Source organism: Hemitrygon akajei, chromosome 21 (genome assembly GCF_048418815.1).
Source record: "Hemitrygon akajei chromosome 21, sHemAka1.3, whole genome shotgun sequence".
Taxonomy (NCBI): Eukaryota; Metazoa; Chordata; class Chondrichthyes; order Myliobatiformes; family Dasyatidae; genus Hemitrygon; species Hemitrygon akajei.
In genome coordinates this window covers 3,232,325-3,253,573 of record NC_133144.1, presented here as the reverse complement: position 1 = coordinate 3,253,573, position 21,249 = coordinate 3,232,325, and the positions used below count along the sequence as shown (strand labels likewise).

The 21,249-nt window shown below is 43.7% G+C and overlaps 1 protein-coding gene across 1 annotated transcript in view; it reads right to left on the bottom strand.

Moving 5' to 3' along the window:
* Positions 1-5,255, bottom strand: part of fan1 (FANCD2 and FANCI associated nuclease 1) — a 41,666-nt gene extending 36,411 nt beyond the window's left edge. The window contains exon 1 of the mRNA XM_073024737.1: positions 4,590-5,255. Coding sequence (XP_072880838.1) covers positions 4,590-5,235 — 646 coding nt within the window. The 5' untranslated portion in view covers positions 5,236-5,255. The remainder of the gene's footprint in view (positions 1-4,589) is intronic.
* Between the last annotated feature and the right edge of the window lie 15,994 nt (positions 5,256-21,249).

Sequence of the window (21,249 nt, the reverse complement as noted above, 5' to 3'; positions counted from 1 at the left end):
TTGAGTGAACTTGGTCTTTTCTCCATGGAGCAGCAGAGGTTGAGAGGTGACCTGATAGAGGTGTATACGATGATGAGAGCATTGATCCTGTGGATAGTCAGAGGCATTTCCTGAGGGCTGAAGTGGCTAACACAAGAGGGCACAGTTTGCTTGGAAGTAGGTACAGAGGAGATGTCAGGGGTAAGTTTTTAAAAAAAACGCAGAGTCAAGTTAAGTCGCTTTTTATTGTCATTTTGACCGTAAACTGCTGGTACACAGTAAAAACATCATTCCTCCAGGACCATGGTTGCTACATGAAACAACACAAAACTACACTAGACTATGTGAGACAACTCAAGGCTACACTAGACTATGTAAAACACAAAAACTACACTAGACTATAGACCTACACAGGACTACATAAAGTGCACAAAACAGGGCAGGGCAGTACAATAATTAATTAATAAACAAGACAATACACACAGTAGAGGACAAATTTCAATATAATAATAATGTCTAGACTCTGGGTATTGAGGAGTCTGATGGCTTGGGGGAAGAAACTGTTGCAACTGTTGAAGAGTGGTGAGTGCATGAAATGGGCTGCCAATGACAGTGGTGGAGGCAAATACGATAGGGCCTTTTAAGAGTACATTTTAAAACCTTTTAAAGGTACACAGAGCTTAGAAAAATAGAGGGCAATGGGTAACCTGGGTTATTTCTAAAGCAAGCACATGTTCTGTACAGCACTGTGGGCCAAAAAGCCTGTATTGTGCTGATGGTTTTCTATGTTCTATAATAGAAGCAAACTGTGTTTCAGGAAGACGGTGTGCCATGATCTTGCGTGTCCTACGAAGGGGTGCAGAGTACAAAGTCTAGCAGGAGTTTGTTCGTTCTCCCCATGACTGTGTTTCATCTGGGTGTTCTGGTTTTCCCACAGTTCAAAGACACACCAGTAAACTGTCCTGTGATTAGGCTAGGATTAGGCTCAGGTTAAATCAGTGGTTGCTGGGTGGTGCAGCTTGAAGGGCTGTAAGGAACTATTCTGCACTGTATCTTTAAGTAAGTAAATGTGCAAGTGAGGAAACCAACACAGTTCTGATGAAGAGTGTTCAGCATGAAGTTTCTCTTCCTACAGATGCTCCCTTATCAGCAGTGTGTTTTCCAGCATTCTTGACTTTTATTAAAAACATTAGTCTGGCCATAGTTAAAGGACAGTGCCCAATCCTCGTCACAACACTTCAGGAAAAATGTGATTGTATTGCAGAGGGTGTAGAAGAGATTCACCAGGATGTATCCACACTGAGAAGGCAGTAGATCTGCAGAAATAATTTTTCTTGGAGCAACATAGTTGGCGAAAAAAAATCTGTTGTATCAAGTGTTTACAATCAGAATACAAAAGATTAAAGTTTAAGGAAATTTTGAGAGAATTTCAGAAATATTTTGTTTGAATTCAGAGGGTGATTGCATTCTGGAACTCTATGTTTGAAGGGGCTGGTGAAAGCAGGTACCTACACAATTTAACAGTATCAAATGGGCAGACAATGCCAAGTGATAGAAGGCTAGAGACTGAGTACAGTCAGCACAACACCAGCTTCTAGATTCCAGGATGCAGTGACTCAGTTAGACAGCACAGGATCAGAGGCCCTTACCCCAAATCATCCATGCTCATCTGGATGTCTCTATGCACTCATCCTGCATTTCCCTCCAAAACTTTTTATCATCTACATAGTTGTCAAAATGCCTTTTAACGATTGTAATTGTACCCACCTCTACAAATTCCTCTGGTAGCCTGTTCTAACATACTCACCATCATTTAGGTGAAAAAAATTGTCTCAGCTGCCCTTTAAATCTAACCTCTCACCTTAAATCTACATCCTCTAGTCTGAGCAGTTACCTTATCCTTGCCTATTTCTACAAGGTCAGCCTTCTATGTTTCAAGGGAAACTGCACCCAGCCTATCAAGGATTAACATCTTTTCTTTACCCTTTTCAGCTTCCCAGTTGGGTGAGACTAGAAATGCATGCAGTACTCCCAACAACATACGTTCATAACATGACTCCCAACCACTGTACTCTGTGATGAAGGCCAGGGTCAGCACCCTGTCTGCTCATGTTACCATTTTCAGGGACCTTGAGGTCTCTCTTTTCAACAACACTCCACACTCTCCAGAGCTATACCACTTACTGTGCAAAATCTTCCTTGCTTCAACTGATATAAATGCAATACTTCACACTTACCAAGTTAAATTTCATCTTCTTGTTGTAACCTTAGATACCTTCTTCACTACTACCCCACCAAACTTACTAACCACATTGTTGTCCTTATCAACAACAAATGAAACGTTGCCCAGCAGTGTCCCCTGTGGCATAGCACAGGTCAGAAGCCACCACTATCACACTGACTCCTTCACTAATTGGCTGCTCACCCTGCATCCCATGTGATCTAACTTTACAGCTACCATAAGGGGCCTTGTCAAAAGTCTTGCTGAAGTGCCTGTATCAATGGTGGGGTGGAGATACGTCTCTACCTAAGGTGGTGTAAGGCACTCCTTCCCTCCGCTAGCCAGCAGGTCACCCTTGGGCAAGGTGTAGCACCTGCTTAGCCTCCGATCAGGGTCACCCGAAGCCAGGGGTCCAGGTGATAGATGGTTGTATGAGCAGCTGGTGTATATCACAAATCCTGGTTATGTGACCATTGATTCCAAACAGATATCTGATACTGGCTGGGGTCACCTGTCTTGTAAAGGCACTGCCCAGAAGGCGGCAATGGCAAACCACTTCTGTAGAAAAATCATGGTCATGGAAAGACCATGATCACCCATGACGTAGAGCACAGCACATAATGAATAGCAAAGATCTGTGTAAACAACATTTACCACCCATCAATCTTCTTTATGACACCTTTAAAATAATCAAGCTTGTGAGACATGACTTCTCATGCACAGAGCCTCACTGCCTATTCCTAACTCAGTCCTTGCCCTGTCAAATACTGGCAGCTCCAGTAATCTTCCCAACATGGACATTAAGGTCATCAGCCTGATGGATTAGAATCTGGGCTGTGTCCACTCTGGGAAGTTGCAATGGTGAGATTTGATGGCATCCAAAGTGATGAAGGGTGAACATAATAATCTTCTTTCTACCAGAGTGGGGATTCAATAAAAAGTACTGTTTCATTCCATCAATTGCTGGGATCCAAACTGCAAATTGAACAGAATCAACAGGATGTTGACAGGATACAGAGCTAGGCTGAGAAGTGACAGATGAGGTTCAGTCTGTGAAATGCGAAATGATTAATTTTGGAACGTCCAACTTGAAAACAACAGTTAATGTTGTCCCTGAAGGTGGAATCTCATGTGGATAGGGTGGTTGAGAAAGCTTTTGATATGTTGGTCTTTATAAATCAGAGCATTGAGTATAGGAGTTGGGATGTAATGTTAAAATTGTACAAGGCATTGGTAAGGCCGAATTTGGAGTATTGTGTACGGTTCTGGTCACCAAATTATAGGAAAGATGTCAACAAAATAGAGTACAGAGAAGATTTACTAGAATGTTACCTGGGTTTCACCAACAAAGTTACAGAGAAAGGTTGAACAAGTTAGGTCTTTATTCTTTGGAGCGTAGAAGGTTGAGGGGGGACTTGATAGAGGTATTTAAAATTATGAGGGGGATAGATAGAGTTGACGTGAATAGGCTTTTTCCATTGAGAGTAGGAGAGATTCAAACAAGAGGACATGAGTTGAGAGTTAGGGGGCAAAAGTTTAAAGGTAACACAAGGGGGAATTTCTTTACTCAGAGAGTGGTAGCTGTGTGGAACGAGCTTCCAGTAGAAGTGGTAGAGGCAGGTTCGGTATTGTCATTTAAAGTAAAATTGGATAGGTATATGGACAGGAAAGGAATGGAGGGTTATGGGCTGAGTGCGGGTCAATGGGACTAGGTGAGAGTAAGCGTTCAGCACGGACTAGAAGGGCCGAGATGGCCTGTTTCCGTGCTGTAATTGTTATATAATGGCAGGATCCTTGGCAGTGTGGAGGAATATCTTGGGATCCATGTCTATAGATCCTTCAAATTTGTAGCACAAGGGAAGGCGTGGGATGCATAGCCATGCACTGATTGGAGGATTGAGTTCAAGAGCTACAGGTAAGGTTACAGCTCTACAAAGCTTTTACTAGACCACACTTGAGTATTATGTTCAGTCCTGGTCGCCCCATTATAGGGAGAATGGAGAAGCTTTAGAAACAGTTTAGAGGAGATTGATCAGGATACCCCCTGGATTACAGTATAGGATAAACAAGGGAGGGCTTTAGAGTGAAGGAGAATGTACAAAATGATAAGAGGCAAAGAGTAGTTGTGTAGAACGTATTGCCCGTGATGGTGGTAAATGCAGATATAATAGGGGATTTTAAGAGACACAGAATAAAGAAAATGGAGTTATGTGAAAGGGAAGGGGTAAACTGATCTTGGAATAGGGCAAATGGTCGGAAGGATGGAATGCCTCCGAAGCCCCGATAAACTAAAGACCGTCTGCTGTTCTGTTTCACATTGGCCCAGGCTCCCTGCAGAATCCAGGTAATCTAGGACCCACCAGTCCCGGGTTCACAGTCTCCTCCATACCCGACAGACCCCGGAACATCCCGATCCAGTGTTTGTCTTCCTCGTTCAACAGTTCGGCGTCCGGGCTCAGCAGCACCGCGTCCAACACCATCAGAAAGTTCGCCAGGTAGTAAGGCGGAGCGGCCGCATCCCGCCACCCGCCTCCGGCAGCAGCTGCCTCCCCGGTCGCGGGGAAAACGGTGGCCGCTGCCTCCCCGGTCGCTGGGGAAACGGAGGCCGCTGCCTCTCCGGTCGCGGGGGAAACGGTGGCCGCTGCCTCTCCGGTCGCGGGGGAAACGGAGGCCGCTGCCTCCCCGGTCGCGGGGGAAACGGAGGCCGCTGCCTCCCCGGTCGCGGGGGAAACGGAGGCCGCTGCCTCCCCGGTCGCGGGGGAAACGGTGGCCGCTGCCTCCCCGGTTGCGGGGGAAACGGAGGCCGCTGCCTCCCCGGTTCTGGCATCGGTTCCGTTACCGAGGGCAGCACCAACACCGGCCCTTCTCTGCCGATGTCGCCGCGACAATTTGTTCAAGAGGCAGGACGGCGCCGCGACATCATCCGTGCTTGGACGACCGACTGCTAATTCCTTTTCGGTTCCGTCCGAGATGCGAAACCTTCGCTCCCGCAGCGAAAGACAACGTCGCCGTTTCTTCGGTTCCGGCGGCGACATGTTATTGAGGCCCCGCCTCCTTCAACGGGCAATGTCTCCAACGACCAATCACAACTCTTCCCCGACGCTCGCCCAATCCACCATTCACGTGTCGTCCAGACATGGTATCCCGCCCTTTTCGTTCAGAGCTCCCGCCAATCTAGGTTTCGACCGGTAACCTAGCCCCGCCCCGCCCACACAACCAATCATCGTTCTACATTCAGCCCCTCCCATAAAAGACCTGCACACGAGGGGAGGGAGTGGTCAAGCTGAATATATAGAAAACCCACAATGCTGTGCCGAACATGTAGTTAGCAATTACCTAGTGTTACCCATAGCCTTCTATTTTTCTCAGCTTCATCTACCTATCCAGGAGTCTCGATATATAGATAATGTTCCTATAACCAGACCAATTTTGGATCCAGGTTGCTAACTTGTCTTGGATTCCATGGATTCTAAGCTTTTCAAACAACCTCCCATATCCGACCTTATCAACCCCCTCTCCCTGCCTCCAGAGTGTCGGCGACGGTGTGGTGCTGCCGCCCAGTGTTCACTGGGCAGAAAACAAGCCATACGTTGTGTTTCACTGCAGACTGTGTAAAATTCAGGGACTCGTGGTCAAGTGTGACGTGCTGTGTATGAATTGTTAAGGATGAGATTATGGAGTACTTGGTAACACAAAACAAGATAGAAAAAAGTCAGCATAGTTTCCTTAAGGGAGAATCTTACCTGACGAACCTGTTGGAATTCTTTGAGATTACAATTAAAATAAAGGGGATTTTCAGGCCTTTGACAAGGTGCCACAGATGAGGCTGCTTACCAAGTTAAGAGCCCATGGTATTACATGAAAGTTATTGGCATTGTTTGAGTATTTGCTAATTGGCAGGAGACAGCGAGTGGGAAGAAACTGATCCTTTTCTGGTTGGCTTCAGTGACTTGTGGTATTCTGCAAGGGGTCGGTATTGGGACCGCTTTTTATGCTGTATATCAATGATTTAGATGATGGAAATTGTGGCATTGTTGGCAAATATGCAGATGATACAAAGATTGGTGGAGGGGCAGGTAGTGTTGAGGAAACAGGTAGGATGCAGAAGGACTTGGACAGATTAGGAGAATAGGCAAGAGTGGCAAATGAAGTAATGTAGGAAAATGCATGGTCATGCACTGTGGTAGTAGAAATAAATGTGCAGACTATTTTCTAAATGGGGAAAAGATCCAAAATCTGAGATACAAAGGGACTTGGGAGTCCTTATGCAGAACATCCTAAAGGTTAACTTGGAGGTAGGGTCGGTGGTGAGGAAGGCAAATGCAATGTCAGCATTCATTTCAGGAGGGCTAGAATATGAGAACAGGAATGTGATAACTTTATAAGACACTGGTGAGGCCTCACCTTGAATATGGTGAACAGTTTTGCGCTCCTCAGCTAAGAAAGACGTGCTGGCATTGGAAAGGATCCAAGGACAGTTCACAAGGTTGATTCTGGGAATGAAAGGGTTGATAGCTCTGGGTCTGTAATCACTGGAATTTAGAAAGATGAGAGGGATCTCATTGAAACCTTTCAAATGTCGAAGTGCCTAGACAGAGTAGATGTGGAAATGATGGTTCCCATGGTGGGGGAGTCTAACACAAGAGGACACAGCCTCACAATAGAAGGGTGTCCATTTGAAACAGAGATGCAGAGAAATTTCTTTAGCCAGAGGGTGGTGAAGTTGGGGAATTTATTACCACAAGCAGCTGTGGAGGACAGGACATTGGGTGTATTTACGGAAGAGCTTGATAAATTCTTGATTGGACACAGCATCAAAGGTTATATAGGCAACCAACTAAGACGCTCTAATGCTAAACAACATATTACAAAAATTTGAATGGGAAATGGGGACATTACCTTGAATCATTCTGAAATTAATGACACATTCAAGAATTACTATTCTCAACTCTATACCTCTGAATCTTTAAATGATACTATTTCTGTTGAGCATTTCTTAGTTTAAATATTCCTCCACTTTCTTCTAATCTCAAAGTAAAACTGAATTAGTCATTATCACTACAGGAAATATCCTCAGCTATTTCTGTACTGCAGTTTGGTAAATCTCCTGGACCTGATGGGTTCCCTGAAGAACTCTATAAATCATTTTCCTCACTGCTTTCACCTCAACTAATTTTAGTTTTATCCAATTCATTTAAACATGGTAAATTGCCAGCATCATGTATCATTCTTCTAGCAAAAAAAAGCAAAGATCCAACAGAGTGTTCTTCGTACAGGCCGATTTCTTTGCTAAATGTTGATGTTAAAATTTTGGCCCACAGATTGGAGAACATTCTACCCTTAATTATTTCTGAAGACCAATCTGGTTTTATTAAAAATAGTCTCCCTTTTTTTGATATACGGGCGTCTATTTAATATCTTATACTTACCTTCAGCTGGGATTCCTGAATGTGTCATTTCTCTAGATGCGGAGAAAGTGTTTGATCTTGTGGAGTGGAATTATCTTTTTGCAGTTTTAGAAAAATTAGATTTTAGACAAAGTTTTATTACGTGGATTAAATTGTTATATTCACACCCCACTGCTTCTGTCCTGACCAACTCTCAGCAATCCCAACCTTTCAACGTGGTACCTGGCAAGGGTGCCCTTGAAGTCCCTTACTTTCTGATCTGGCCATAGAGCCATTGGTGATTGCGCTTCGTAGCTGTGCTGAGTTGTCGGGGATTTGGAGGGGGTTGTTGAGAACAAAGTCTCTCTTTATGCTGATGGTCTTTTACTTTTTATGTCAAACCCAACTACCTCCTTATCCCCAATGTTTTCACTCCTTAATAAATTTAGCCAGCTTTCTGGATACAAACTTAGTTTACATAAGAGTGAACTATTTCCAATAAACAGAGAAGCACAAATATTAGAATTTCATAATCTCCTTTTAAAGTAGTAAATAATCAATTTACTTATCTTAGCATTACAGTAATTATAAGCGTCTTTTTGAAGAAAATTTCACTAATCTTTTATATCATACAAAACAGAGTCTAGTACATGGTCAACCCTGTACATCTCTCTGATAGGTCAAATTAATGTTGTTAAAATGTATATCCTTCCTAAATTTTTATACTTATTTCAATCTTCACCAATTTTTATTTCTTAAGTTTTTTTTTGACTTGTTAGATTCTATTATTTTGTCCTCTCTATGGAAGGGCAAATGTCCCAGACTAAATAAAGCTCACCTTCAAAAACCTAAAAGGGTAGGTGGTACGGCCTTGCCCAATTTCTGTTTATATTACTGGGCAGCCAACATATGCTGTCTTATCTTCTGGTCTTACTTTTTTTGATCAGTCTGGCTGCCCAATATGGGTGGCAATGGAGTTGAACTCTAATAAGAATTTCTCCATCTCCGCACTTCTTTGACATCTGCCTAAACCAATTGTTAATCCTGTCATCAGACACACTCTGAGAATATGGGCTCAGTTCAGAAAATATAATGGGCTTCACAGTTTCTCTCTCTCTCTAGTCCTATTCTACAGAATCATTTTTTTCAGCCTTCTATGCAAGATTTAACATTTCAAGACTGGCACAGAAAGGGCATTAAGTGCTTTGAAGACCTTTTCATAGACAATCGCTTTGCAACTTTTGAACAACTGTCTGTAAAGTTCAACCTACCCAACACTCATTTCTTTAGATATTTCCAAATTAGACATTTTATCAACCCTTTAATAACAAACTTTCCTGAGGTACCCGACAAAAACATTGTGGAATTGTTTCTTCATATGAACTCATTGGGTAAAAGTTTAATATCTACTATTTGAGATATGTTAGCAATTTTGAGGTGAGCCCCCTTTGACAAAGGCTCAGAGAAATTATATCCTCCTTAGACCTTGAAAAGATTCATTATTCACTTCTTAATTTGGACATAAAGTTCCAAAAGGTGTGGGGACCTTTTCTTGAATATTTTCATAATTCCCGTTTAGATTAAGGGTTCGTCCCTCCTTTTTTCTTATGCATTTAAATCCCTTACTTCCAGCTTCTTTCAGTTAAGATTTATGTTTTTTATGTGTAAACATATTATAGCTCAGGTAGTAGACATTATGCCTTCTTTTTATAAATACAGCTCTGTGGTGATAAAAGTTCTGATTAATTTTTCTATATATCATAAAGTTGGCTTGGAGTTGGGTAGTAAGAGGGTGGAGTGGTAACTAACTTTATACAATTCTACTATGGGTGCTTTTCCTTAACTGTTATGAACTGTACATTTGATACATTTGTTTTGCACTGTATAAACCTTTTTTCTGTTTTTTTGTTGCATTGTAGAAACTTATAAAAAAATTAATAAAATTTTTTTTAAAAGTTTATGGGGTTGGAGAGAAACAGGGGAAAAAGGACCATCCATGATTGAATAGTGGAGCAAACTCGATGGACCAAATGGCCTAATTCTGCTCCTACGTCTTATGAATGTTGGTACTGTTTTGCACCTGGACCCTGGAGTAACACTATTTCATTTGGCTGTATTCATGGGTATTTATGTATGGTTGAATGACAATTAAACATAAACTTGTACTTAATATATTCACAAACAAGAGACAATCTGCAGATGCCAGAAATCCGAGCAACACACACAAAATGCTGAAGGAACTCAGCAAGCCAGGCAGCATCTATGGAAAAGAGTACAGTCGACATTTTAGGCTGAAACCCTTCAGCAGGACAGAAAACAAAAAGATAGGGATTAAATTTAAAAGATGGGGAGGGGGAAGGAGAAATATAGGTGATAAGTGAAACCAAGAGAGAGAGGGTTGAAATGAAGAGCTGGAAAGTTGATTGGTGAAAGAGGTACAGGGCAAGAGGAGGAGGAATCTAATAGGAGAGGCCAGAAGACCCTGGAAGAAAGAAAAGGGGGAGGAGCAGCAGAGGGAAGTCACGAGCAGGCAAGGAGATGAGGTACAAGAGGGGAAAAGTGAAGGAGAGGGGTGGCATTACAAAAAGTTTGAAAATCGATGTTCATGTCATCAGGTTGGAGGCTACCCAGACAGAATATAAGGCATTGGTCTTCCAACCTGGGTGTGTCCTCATCGCAACAGTAGCGGAGGCTGTGGATTGACATATTGGAATGGGAATAGTAAGTGGAATAACACCAGTATCTTTCTGACTCAGACTAATATTGTAAAGATGCTACAAACTATCAGACCACTGGCTCGCACAGGCCTTCAGTACAATTAATCCGTCCAGTCCAGCAGCCTTGCCTTGATGTAGTCTCTCCAGCTGTCTCTTAACCTGACCTGCAGTCAGTCAGGCGGGCGGGCGGGCGGGCGGGGGAGGGTGGTCATCCCCATGGAGGCAGGAGATGCCAAAGTTTGGGGGTTTGGAACACAAGCACTCACCAGAGGGGAGGGAGAAGGCTTTGGGGACAGGGAGGGTGTCTGGTTTGGGCAAGTGGGGGAGGCTTGACTGTTCCATGTAGTCAACAAAAAGGCAGGCATAGCTGGGACTCAAGCGAGTGACTTCACCTTTTGTTTGGAGGAAGTGGGAGGTGCCATAGGAGAAATTATTGAGGGTGAGGCCAAGTTCCACTAGGCAGAGGAGAGTGGTGGTGAAGAGGAACTGTTTGGGTCTGGTGTCCAGAGAGAAACAAAGAGCTTTTAAGTCTTCCTGGTGGCGAATGGAGGTGTATAGGGACTGGACATCCACAGTAAAAATAAGATGATGGGGGACCTTGAAAAAATTTAAAAGATCCAGAGCATGCAGTGTCATGGATGTCAGTAGAAAGGGACTGAACTAGACAGGATAAAACTGAGGCAAGGTATGCAGGTATGAGTTCAGTGGGGCAGAACAAGCTGAAACAACGGGTCTACCTGGACTAAAAGTTTTGTGGATTTTGGGTAGGAGGATGAAACGTGAAATGTGGGGTGTGGGAACTATGAAGTTTGTGGCAGTGGAAGGAAGATCCCCAAGCTAAGAAGGTCAGTGATGGTGCGAGAGACAATGGCCTGGTGCTACTTAGTGTGGCCCTGTTCGAGGGGCAAGTAAGAGATGTCGAAGAGTTGTCTCTGGGCCTCAGCAAGGTAGAGGTCAGTACGCCTTACTACTATAGCACCCCACTTATCTGTAGATTTGATGGTGAGGTTAGGAGTAGTGCAGTGGGAACAGAGAGCAGAACATTCAGAAGGAATGTATCTTTGTATCTCGGCCCCGGGACCGGCCGTCGATCTCGGCTGCCCCAGCAACCCAGGGCATATTGAAAATCCAGACTCCAGCACCATCAATGCGGGTTCCAACGACCATGGACAGATTCAAAGCGATTGCGCAACCACCAACTGCGACTCCAGCCTTGAACTCCGGGCCGGGTCTTCACATGCTGTGATTGTGACTCCTGTCTCCCCTTCCCCCACCACCACTCTGCAATCCCCTCTCCTTCAGATCCCATCGTCAGCTCCTGGGCCTTCAGAGGCTCCATCTTCCTCTCACCCCAACCCTTCCCTCTCCACTGATACTTCCAGCCTCCCTCCCCCTTCTGATCCCATCTCTAATCCGTGCCGGGTCTTTACCATTCCCTCCGACCTTCAACTCTCTGAGGCTCTGTCCTCATTAAGGGCCTCACCTTTGTCCCACACCTCAGTGAGTTTTGCGTACGCCCTGACGCTGAACTCTTCTTCCGCTGGCTCCGTATCCGAGCTTACTTCTTTGACAAGGACTCTCCTACCCCCTCCGATGACCCCTTCTCCCGTCTTCAACCCTCCTCTTCATGGACACCCTGCTCTGGTCTTCTGCCTGCTCTGGATCTCTTTATTGCTAATCGCCGACGGGACATCAACCGTCTCGACTTCACTGCACCCTGTTCCAATTCCAACCTTACTCCTTTCGAACTCTCTGCTCCCTTCACACCAATCCCAACCTCACTGGGGAGCTGTTGTTGTCTGGCGTACTGACCTCTACCTGGCCGAGGCACAGCAACAACTCTCAGATACCTCCTCTTATTTACCCCTTGATCATGACCCCACTAAGGAGCACCAGGCCATTGTCTCCTATACCATCACCAACCTTATCAGCTCTGGGAATCTCCCATCCACTGCCACCAACCTCATAGTTCCCACACCCCGCACTTCCCGTTTCTACCTCCTACCCAAGATCCACAAACCTGCCTGTCCAGGTAGACCTATTGTCTATTGTCTCAGCTTGCTCCTGCCCCACCGAACTCATTTCTGCATACCTGTCTTATCCCCCTTGTTCAATCTCTTCCCACCTATGCTCGTGACACTTCTCATGCTTTAAATTTTTTCAATGATTTTAAGTTCCCTGGCCCCCACCGCCTTATTTTCACCATGGACATCCAGTCCCGATATACCTCTATCCCCCACCGGGATGGTCTCAAAGCTCTTCGCTTCTTTTTGGATTCCAGACCTAACCAATTCCCCTCTACCACCACTCTCCTCCGTCTAGCGGAATTAGTTCTTACTCTCAATAATTTCTCCTTTGGCTCCTCCCACTTCCTCCAAACCAAGGGTGTAGCCATGGGCACTCGTATGGGTCCCAGTTATGCCTGCCTTTTTGTTGGCTTTGTGGAACAGTCCATGTTCCAAGTCTATACGGGTATCCGTCCCCCTCTTTTCCTTCGCTACATTGACGACTGCATTGGCGCTGCCTCCTGCACTCATGCTGAGCTCGTTGACTTCATTGACTTTGCCTCCAACTTTCACCCTGCCCTCAAATTTACCTGGTCCATTTCCGACACCTCCCTCCCCTTTCTTGATCTTTCGGTCTCCATCTCTGGAGATGGCTTATATACTGATATTTACTATAAGCCTACAGACTCTCACCTGGACTATTCCTCTTCCCACTGTTACGAACCCCGTAACTGGGTCACTTACCAGCAAAGATAGAGAGGTCCGTTGAAGTCTGATGGTACTATTTTTAACAGTATTTATTGGTAAAAAATACACAAAAATAATATCAATGCAAATATACAGATAATATACATCGTCAATACTAAATTTAAAAGTGCGGGTATAATAATAATCAATAAGAAATAAGCTCTATCGTTGTCTAGGGGATAATGTATTGTCCGATGGAAATATAAAAGTCACTCAGTTCATTCAGGCTGCAGCCTTTTGGTTGGAGAGAGAGAGATTTTAGAAACTTGCCAGCTTTCCTTTATCTGATCTTGGTCCGTATTCGTCCTTTAGCGAGGCCGTTCCATGGAAGACTTGTCATCCGGGCAAGGATGGACACACACACAAGTCCCCACCGGTCTCATACATTTCTCCTGGTGTGTCTAAAGGGGTTGTTCCCCAGATCCTCTTTTATCCTTACTCACTGGGTCTCAGATGTCAATCAGGTTGAGATGATGCAATCCCTCAACCAGCCCACTCTGGTCATCCCCTGAGGGCTTCAATGAATAGTACAGTACTCAATACACAATTCTGTCTCCAAGAGACAATAGCCGTTATCAATGGTTCCGCCTTGCTGAGGCCAGGACACATTCCAAGCCTTGTGTATTCTGGACGTCTCTCTCTCATTTCCTGGGTCCCAGGCCCGAATTAATAGCGATCTTGCGATTCTCAAAAAGGAGGGGGCTACTTTGTACCCTTCGGCCCCTCAGAGTTGTGGCACATTCGTAACACCCCCTTCCTTCAAAGCCTTTTTACCATCGGTAAAAATGAATTAGTACAGAGTCTTACAGGATTTTAGAATCTAACACAATACAAAAGAGTTTTTTTTTCACTACAGAGTAATACAGTTATACATTCCATTCAGCATCTAAACAGTTAACGATTACATTGTCACTTCCTTTAATATCTTAACATCTTCTACTTTACTAAAGTCTTGTAGCATCAGACTTCAATTTGCTAACCACCTATTTTTATTCCTTTTCTTCAGCAAACAAAAACTAAAGAGTTGTGATCTTAGCTTACGTGTATACTACAAAAGTTCATGCAAATACTAATCTTTAAGTTACTTTCAAACTTAACAGTCAGTCTTCCATGGGGGTTGTCTTTATTATTCACATGCTTTGTCGAAATTCCTTAAAACCGGATCCTGTTAGTGAAAATGGCATCCCGTTAACCCTCGCCCCTTTTCCAGTTAACTCCCACGTGGTGAGCTTCTTTCATTTTTATCAACAATGTGTTCCAAACAGACCATTTTCCGAATTTCCACACAATTCTTTAAGTTTAAGCGAGTTGCTAGTTTTCTCTTCAGGACCCTTCATGCTATTAGTTCTCAATTTAAGATCTGCAAGCGATCCCTCTTGGTTAAAACAGCATTTCGAATTCTGCTTTTTCACACCACAGTCTTGAATAACAATAGCGTGTGGGGCACCTTTACATTCCAACTCAACCTGTAATTGATTCGCAGGCACCGCGTTACCAAGCCATTGTCTCTGTAGCCTGGTTGCTGCTTCTGACATCAATCCAGACTTTAAAATTTCTTCATTCAGCTTAGGAACTACACTTTTCCCTTTTCCTTCAATAATAATATTCACCTCACCACCTTGTATCTCCTCACTAACTTTTAACACACCTTCGAGCACAAACAACTGGGAATTCTCACTTCCCACTATTACCAAGGTTAACCCTTTCTTCACTGAACCAAGTCCATCTGACCCACAAAGACTGCATTCCTTTTCAACTGAATCAAATACCTCAGACTTTTTCTGAGCTCCATTACTAGGTTCAGTACCACGTGCATCCACATCTTGGACACACTCAAACGGGACATCTGCCTCTTCCAGGCTTTCAATACCCGTACCCTTCACCTGACCTTCACCATCCAGATGTTCCAGAGTTGAAGAGCCAATGAAATGCCATCCGTTGTGACAGTAGGAAAATTGGAGTGAATCCAAGTTGCTTCTCAGGCAGGAGTGTATATATTTTGTCAAGCTCTCAAAACACTTCATCACAGTAGATACAAGTGCTGGGCTGCCTGCTTTTTTTTTTAATGGATTCACCTACCTGCAGGATACTCTCACTTTGGCTTTAGAGACTGAAATCAGTGTCATCAGGGGCTGTAGGAATTTGTGATGGTTCCTCCATGTTTTGAGAGCCCTAGTAAATATTGAGCTTATTTGGGAGCGAAACCCGGTTATCACCTGCTTTGCTTTCTAGATTACATTCAAACCCTGCCACAGCTGTCAAGCATCCTTCAGTGACTCAAGTTTGGTCCAGAATTGCCACTTTGCAGGTGAAATGACTTTCCAGAGACTGTACATGAACCTCTTGTACTTTACTTGGTCACCAGATTTGAATGCCTCTGATCTGGCCCTCAGCAAATTGCAGATCCCAGGGTTTATCCAGGGCTTCTGGTTGGTGTAGACTCTGATTTTGTACTGACATATTTGTCTAAGATTATTTTTATTAAGTCCACAACTGATATATTATTTACCTACCTTAATCGTTTTAATGGTCCATCAGCAGGATTTACCTACTTTAATGCCTGTTAAGTCACCTAATACTGCTTTCATTTCATGTAACATGCTGCACAATTTCACAATTCCAACCTATGATGGCTTTCTCCTTGGTGAATGTAAATACTTAGTAATCTTGCTGCTGGGCAGGTCCCACACTTCTGCTATTAGCAACAGGACACATAGAACTGATGTGCTCTCACTGCCACACATCATCTGGTTTTACCCTTTCGCTTATTCTACCCATCACCCCACCCCAATTTCTCAGCTATTGAAAACAAGATTGTTTTTCCCCTTCTGCAGCTCAGATAAGGGGTGTCAACAGCTTCACTTGCCATAGATTCTGCCTGACTAGCATTTTCTCTTTTTACTATAGACAATAGGCACAGGAGTGGGCCATTTGGCCCTTCCAGCCAGCAGCGCCATTCAATGTGATCATGGCTGATCATTCACAATCAGTACCCCGTTCCTGCCTTCTCCCCATATCCCTTAACTCCGCTATCTTTAAGAGCTCTATCTTGAAAGTATCCAGAGAATTGGCCTCCACTGCCTTCTGAGGCAGAGCATTCCATAGATCCACAACTCTCTGGGTGAAAAAGTTTTAACTCAACTACATTCTAAATGGCCTACCCCTTATTCTTAAACTGTGGCCTCTGGTTCTGGACTCACCCAACATCGGGAACATGCTTCCTGCCTCTAATGTGTCCAATCCCTTAATAATCTTACATGTTTCAATCAGATTCCCTCTCATCCTTCTAAATTTCAGTGTATACAAGCCCAGTTGCTCCAATCTTTCAACATGACAGTCCCTCGTGAATCTACGCTGCACTCCCTCAATCGCAAGAATGTCCTTCCTCAAATTTGGAGACCAAAACTAAACACAATACTCCAGGTGTGGTCTCACCAGGGCCCTGTACAACTGCAGAAGGACCTCTTCACTCCTATACTCAACTCCCCTTGTTATAAAGACCAACATGCCATAGCTTTCTTCACTGCCTGCTTACTTTGGTAGGAATGATAAGTCTGCTTTGAGGTGGAGTTGGTGTGATCTGTGGAACTTTGCAGAGATCAGTGTTGGGGTCTCAGTGGAGTTCAAGCTGTATCAATAATTTACATGCTAAATAGCTAAGATTCCCAAAGAGGTGGTTGTGAAGAGAATGTACAGAAGCTTCAAGGAGATATGGACAGGCAAACTGAATGGACAAGGACATAGGAGATGGTATGTAATGAGATCATTCATATTAATTGAAAAAAAAGGCAGTATTTTTTAAGATGATGAGATTGGCATCTATAGAATATAGAACAGTACAACACACTGCAGGCCCTTTGGCTCACAACGTTGTGCTAACTTATGTGAACAATCAACGCAACCTCTCCTACACAGTAAAGAATGCTTCATTTTTCTTTCATACGCGTGCCGATCTAAAATGTCTTTTACATGTTCCTGTTGTCTCAGCCTTGACCACCAACCCCAGCCAGGCAATCCAGGCACAGACCACATTCTAAGAGGTTTCCACTAAACTGCAACCCCACAGCCAGGATCTTCCAATGGCCACCCATTCCAATTTGACTATCCATTCCCAGAGTGACACGTCTATCCATCTCTCCTTTACAGGTTGGAGGAGCAACGCATCAGATTCTGTCTGGGTCATCTCCATCCTGATACCATGAACATCAATTTCTCTAACTTTCATCAACCAGAGCCCTCAGATTCCATCCCACTTTCTTTCCTCGTTTTCCTTCAGCCCTTTGCATCTTCCACCTGTCATCACCCAGCTCGATAACCCTAAAGGAGACTATAAGACATAGGAGCAGAATAAGCCCTGAACCCATTGTGTCTGCTCCATCATGGCTGATCCCAGATCCCTTTCAACTCCCTACACCTCCCCTCTCACCATATCCCTTGATGCTCCAACCTATCAGGAATCTATCAACTTCTGCTTTGAATATTCCCATGGACTTGGCCTCCACTACATTCTGTGGCAGAGCATTCCACAGATTCACCACTCATTGACTTAAAAAAAAAATAAAGGGAATTACAGAGGCATGAGAGAGGAGCTTGCCCAGGAGGATTGGAGGAGAATGCTAGCGGGGTTGACAGCAGAACAGATACCTGAAGTTTTCTGGAATAGTCCACAAGGCACAGGATAGACATGTCCCACAGAAGTAGTTGTTCTCAAATGACAGGGGTAGGCAACCATGGTTGACAAGGGAATTTAAGAACTATATAAAAGGAAAGGGCATATAAATAGCAGAAGTGAGTGGGACTTTGGATGATTGGGAGGCTTTTAAAATCCATCAAAATGTAACTTTAATAAAAGCTACAATGAAGGGAAAAGATGAGGGCAAACTAGCCCTCATAAAGCAGGATACTAAAAGATTTTTTCAGTTACATAAAGAGTAAAATGGAGGTGAGAGTTGATATTGGACTACTGGAAATGATGCTGGTGAAGTAGTAAAAGAACAAAGAAGTGGCAGATGAACTTAATGGGTAATTTGCATCATTCTTTCCTGTTGAAGAAACTAGCAGGGTGCCAGAGATCAGTGAGTGTCAGGGAATAGGAGTGAGTGCCATTTCTATTACAAAGGGAAAAAGTGCTAGGCAAACTCAAAGGTCTTAAGGCCAGATGGTCTACATTCCAGAGTCCTGAGAGAGATTGCTGAAGAGATAATGGATGCATTGGTCATGATCTTTCAAGAATCATTTGATTCTGGTATGGTCCCAGAGGACTGGAAGATTTCAACTGTCACTCCACTCAAAATTAAGGGGTGTCCTTTTAGAACAAAGGATTTATTTTTTTTAGCCAGAGTGTAGTGAATCTGTGGAATGTTCTGCTACAGACTGTGGTGGAGGTCAAGTCTGTGGGGATATTTAAGGTGGAAGTTGATAGTTTCCTGATCAGTCAGGACATCAAAGGATACGGTGAGAAGGCAAGTGTATAGGGTTGAGTGGGAACTGGGATCAGCCATGATGGAATGCTGAGGCAGATTCAATGGGCTGAATGGCCTGATTTTGCTCCTGTCTTATGGTCTTACCTGTTCCAAAAGGCCACCTGTGCCCTATAGTTCTGGAGACCCCCACCATAGGAAACACCCTCACCACATCCACCTTATCTAGTTCTTTCAACAATCAGTAGGTTTCAATGAGATCCCTACACGTTCTTCTAAATTCCAGTGAGCACAGGCCCAAAGCTGCCAAGTGTTTGTATTAACACCTTCATTCCCAGAATCATCCTCGTGAACCTTCTCTGGACTCTCTCCAATGATAATACATCCTTTCTGAGACAAGGGGCACAAAACTGTTGACAATACACCAAGTACAGCCTGACTAGTGCCTCATAAAGCACCAGCATCACCTCCTTGTTTTTATATTCTATTCCCCCTGAAATATATGCTAACATTCCATTTGCTTTCTTTACCACAGACTCAACCTGTGAATTAACTTTCTGGGAGTCTTGCACAAAGAAAATGAGGACTTAATAGATAGGAACTACAGGGAGGGTATACTTCTAAGTTGCAGGAGGCAGGTACTGGGGTGACTGTCAGAAGGAAGGGAAATAGGCAGCCAGTACAGAGTACCCCAGTGGCTATTCCCCTCAATAAGTATACTGCTTTGAATACTGTAGAGAGGGACAACCAATCGGGCGGAGCTGCAGCAAACGAGTCTCTGGCAATAAGTCTGCTGCTATGGCTCAAAAGGGGGGAGAAGAGGACTGCAGTAGTGATAGAGGATTCTATAGCTGGAAGAGTAAACATAAGACTCTGTGGATGTGAAAGAGACAACTGGATAACATGTTACCTCCCAAGAGCCAGGGTCAGGGATTTGGTCCACAGCATTCTAAAGGGGGTGGTTGAGCAGCTAGAAGTCTTGATACATATTGGCAGCAATGACATAGGTAGGAAAAGGATGGAGGTCTTGAAGAGAGAATTTCAGGAGCTAGATAGAAAGCTGAAAATCAGGACCTCCAAGCCAGTAATCTCTGGATTGCCTGTGCCATGTGTTGGTGAGAGTAAGAATAGGATGACAGTAGATGAATGTAGGCTGAAGAATTGGCAGGCAGTGTTTCAGTTTTCTGGATTATTGGGAACTCTTCTGGGCAAGGTATGATATGCACAAAAGGGACTGGTTACACCTGAACCCAAGAGGGACTAATATTCTTGCTGGCGGGTTTGCTAGAGCTGTTAGTGTGGCCCCAAAATAATTTGGCAGGGAGGTGGGACACAGAATGATAGGACTGAGGGCAGGGCAGATGGTATATTACTAGCTGCAGTGTGTAGTGAGACTGTCAGGCAAAACTGCAGCCAATGGGATGAGTGACAGTGTAAAGGGGACAGTATCGAAAAGGGTGACAAATACAGGACTGAAGATGTTATATTTGAATGCATGCAGAATACAGAATAAGGTAGCAGTTAGAGATGGGCAGGTATGACATTGTGGGCATCACTGAGTCATGGCTAAAAGAAGGTTATAGTTGCGAGTTTAACATCCCAGGATACAAGGGACAGGCTGGTAAGCAGAAGGGATAGAGTGGCTCTGTTGGTAAAAAATTTGAACCAAATTATTAGAAAGAGGTGACATAGGATCAGAAGGTGTAGAATCATTGTGGGTAGTGTTAAGGAATAGCAAGGGTAAAAAGACCCTGATGGGAGTTATATATAGGCCTCCAAACAGCCTGGATGTAGGCAACAAATTACAATAGGAGTCAGAAAATGTATGTCAAAAGAGCAATGTAACAATAGTCATGGGAGATTTCAATATATAGGTAAAGTTGAAAAATAAGCTTGATACTGACTTTGGATCTCAAGAGAAAGAATTCGTAGAATGCCTATGAGATGGTCTTTTACAGCAGCTTGTGTTTCAGCCTACTTAGGGGATCAGTTATTCTGGATTGAGTATTGTGTAATGAAGAGAATTTGATTAGGGAGCTTAAGGTAAAGGAATACTAGCAGACAGTGATCAAAATATGACAGAATTCGCTCTACAATTTGACACGGAGAAGCTAAAGTCAGATGCATCAATATTACAGTGGAGTATAGGGAGTTTTAGATGCACGAGAGAAGGTCTGGCCAAAGTTGACTGTAAGGGGACACCAGCTGGGATTATGGCAGAGCAACGATGGCTGGAGTTTCTGGAAGCAACTTGGAAGGTGCAGGATAGGTACATACAAAAGTAGTAGTATTCTAAAGGCAGGATGACAGAACCATGACTGACAAGGGAAGTCAAAGCCAACATTAAATGAGAAGGCATATTATAAATCAAACATTAGTGGCAAGTTAGAGGATTGAGAAGCTTTTAAAAACCAAAAGGAGGCAACTAAAACATCATAATGAGTGAAAAGATGAAATATAAAGTAGCCAATAATATCAAAGAGGACACCAAAAGATTAAAAATAAATAAATAAGAGTAAAAAGAGGCAAGAGTATGGATTGGACTGCTGGAAAATGACACTAGAGAGATTGTAATGAGACAACAAAATGGCAGACAAACTGAATAAATACCTTGCATCAGTCTTCACTATGGAAGACACTCACAGTTTGACAGTGTCAGGGGGCAGTAGTGAATGCAGTTGCTATTGCTAGAGAGAAGATGCTTGAGAAGCTGAAAGATCTTAAGGAGGGTAAGTCACCTTGACCAGATGGCTTACACCCCAGGGTTCTGAC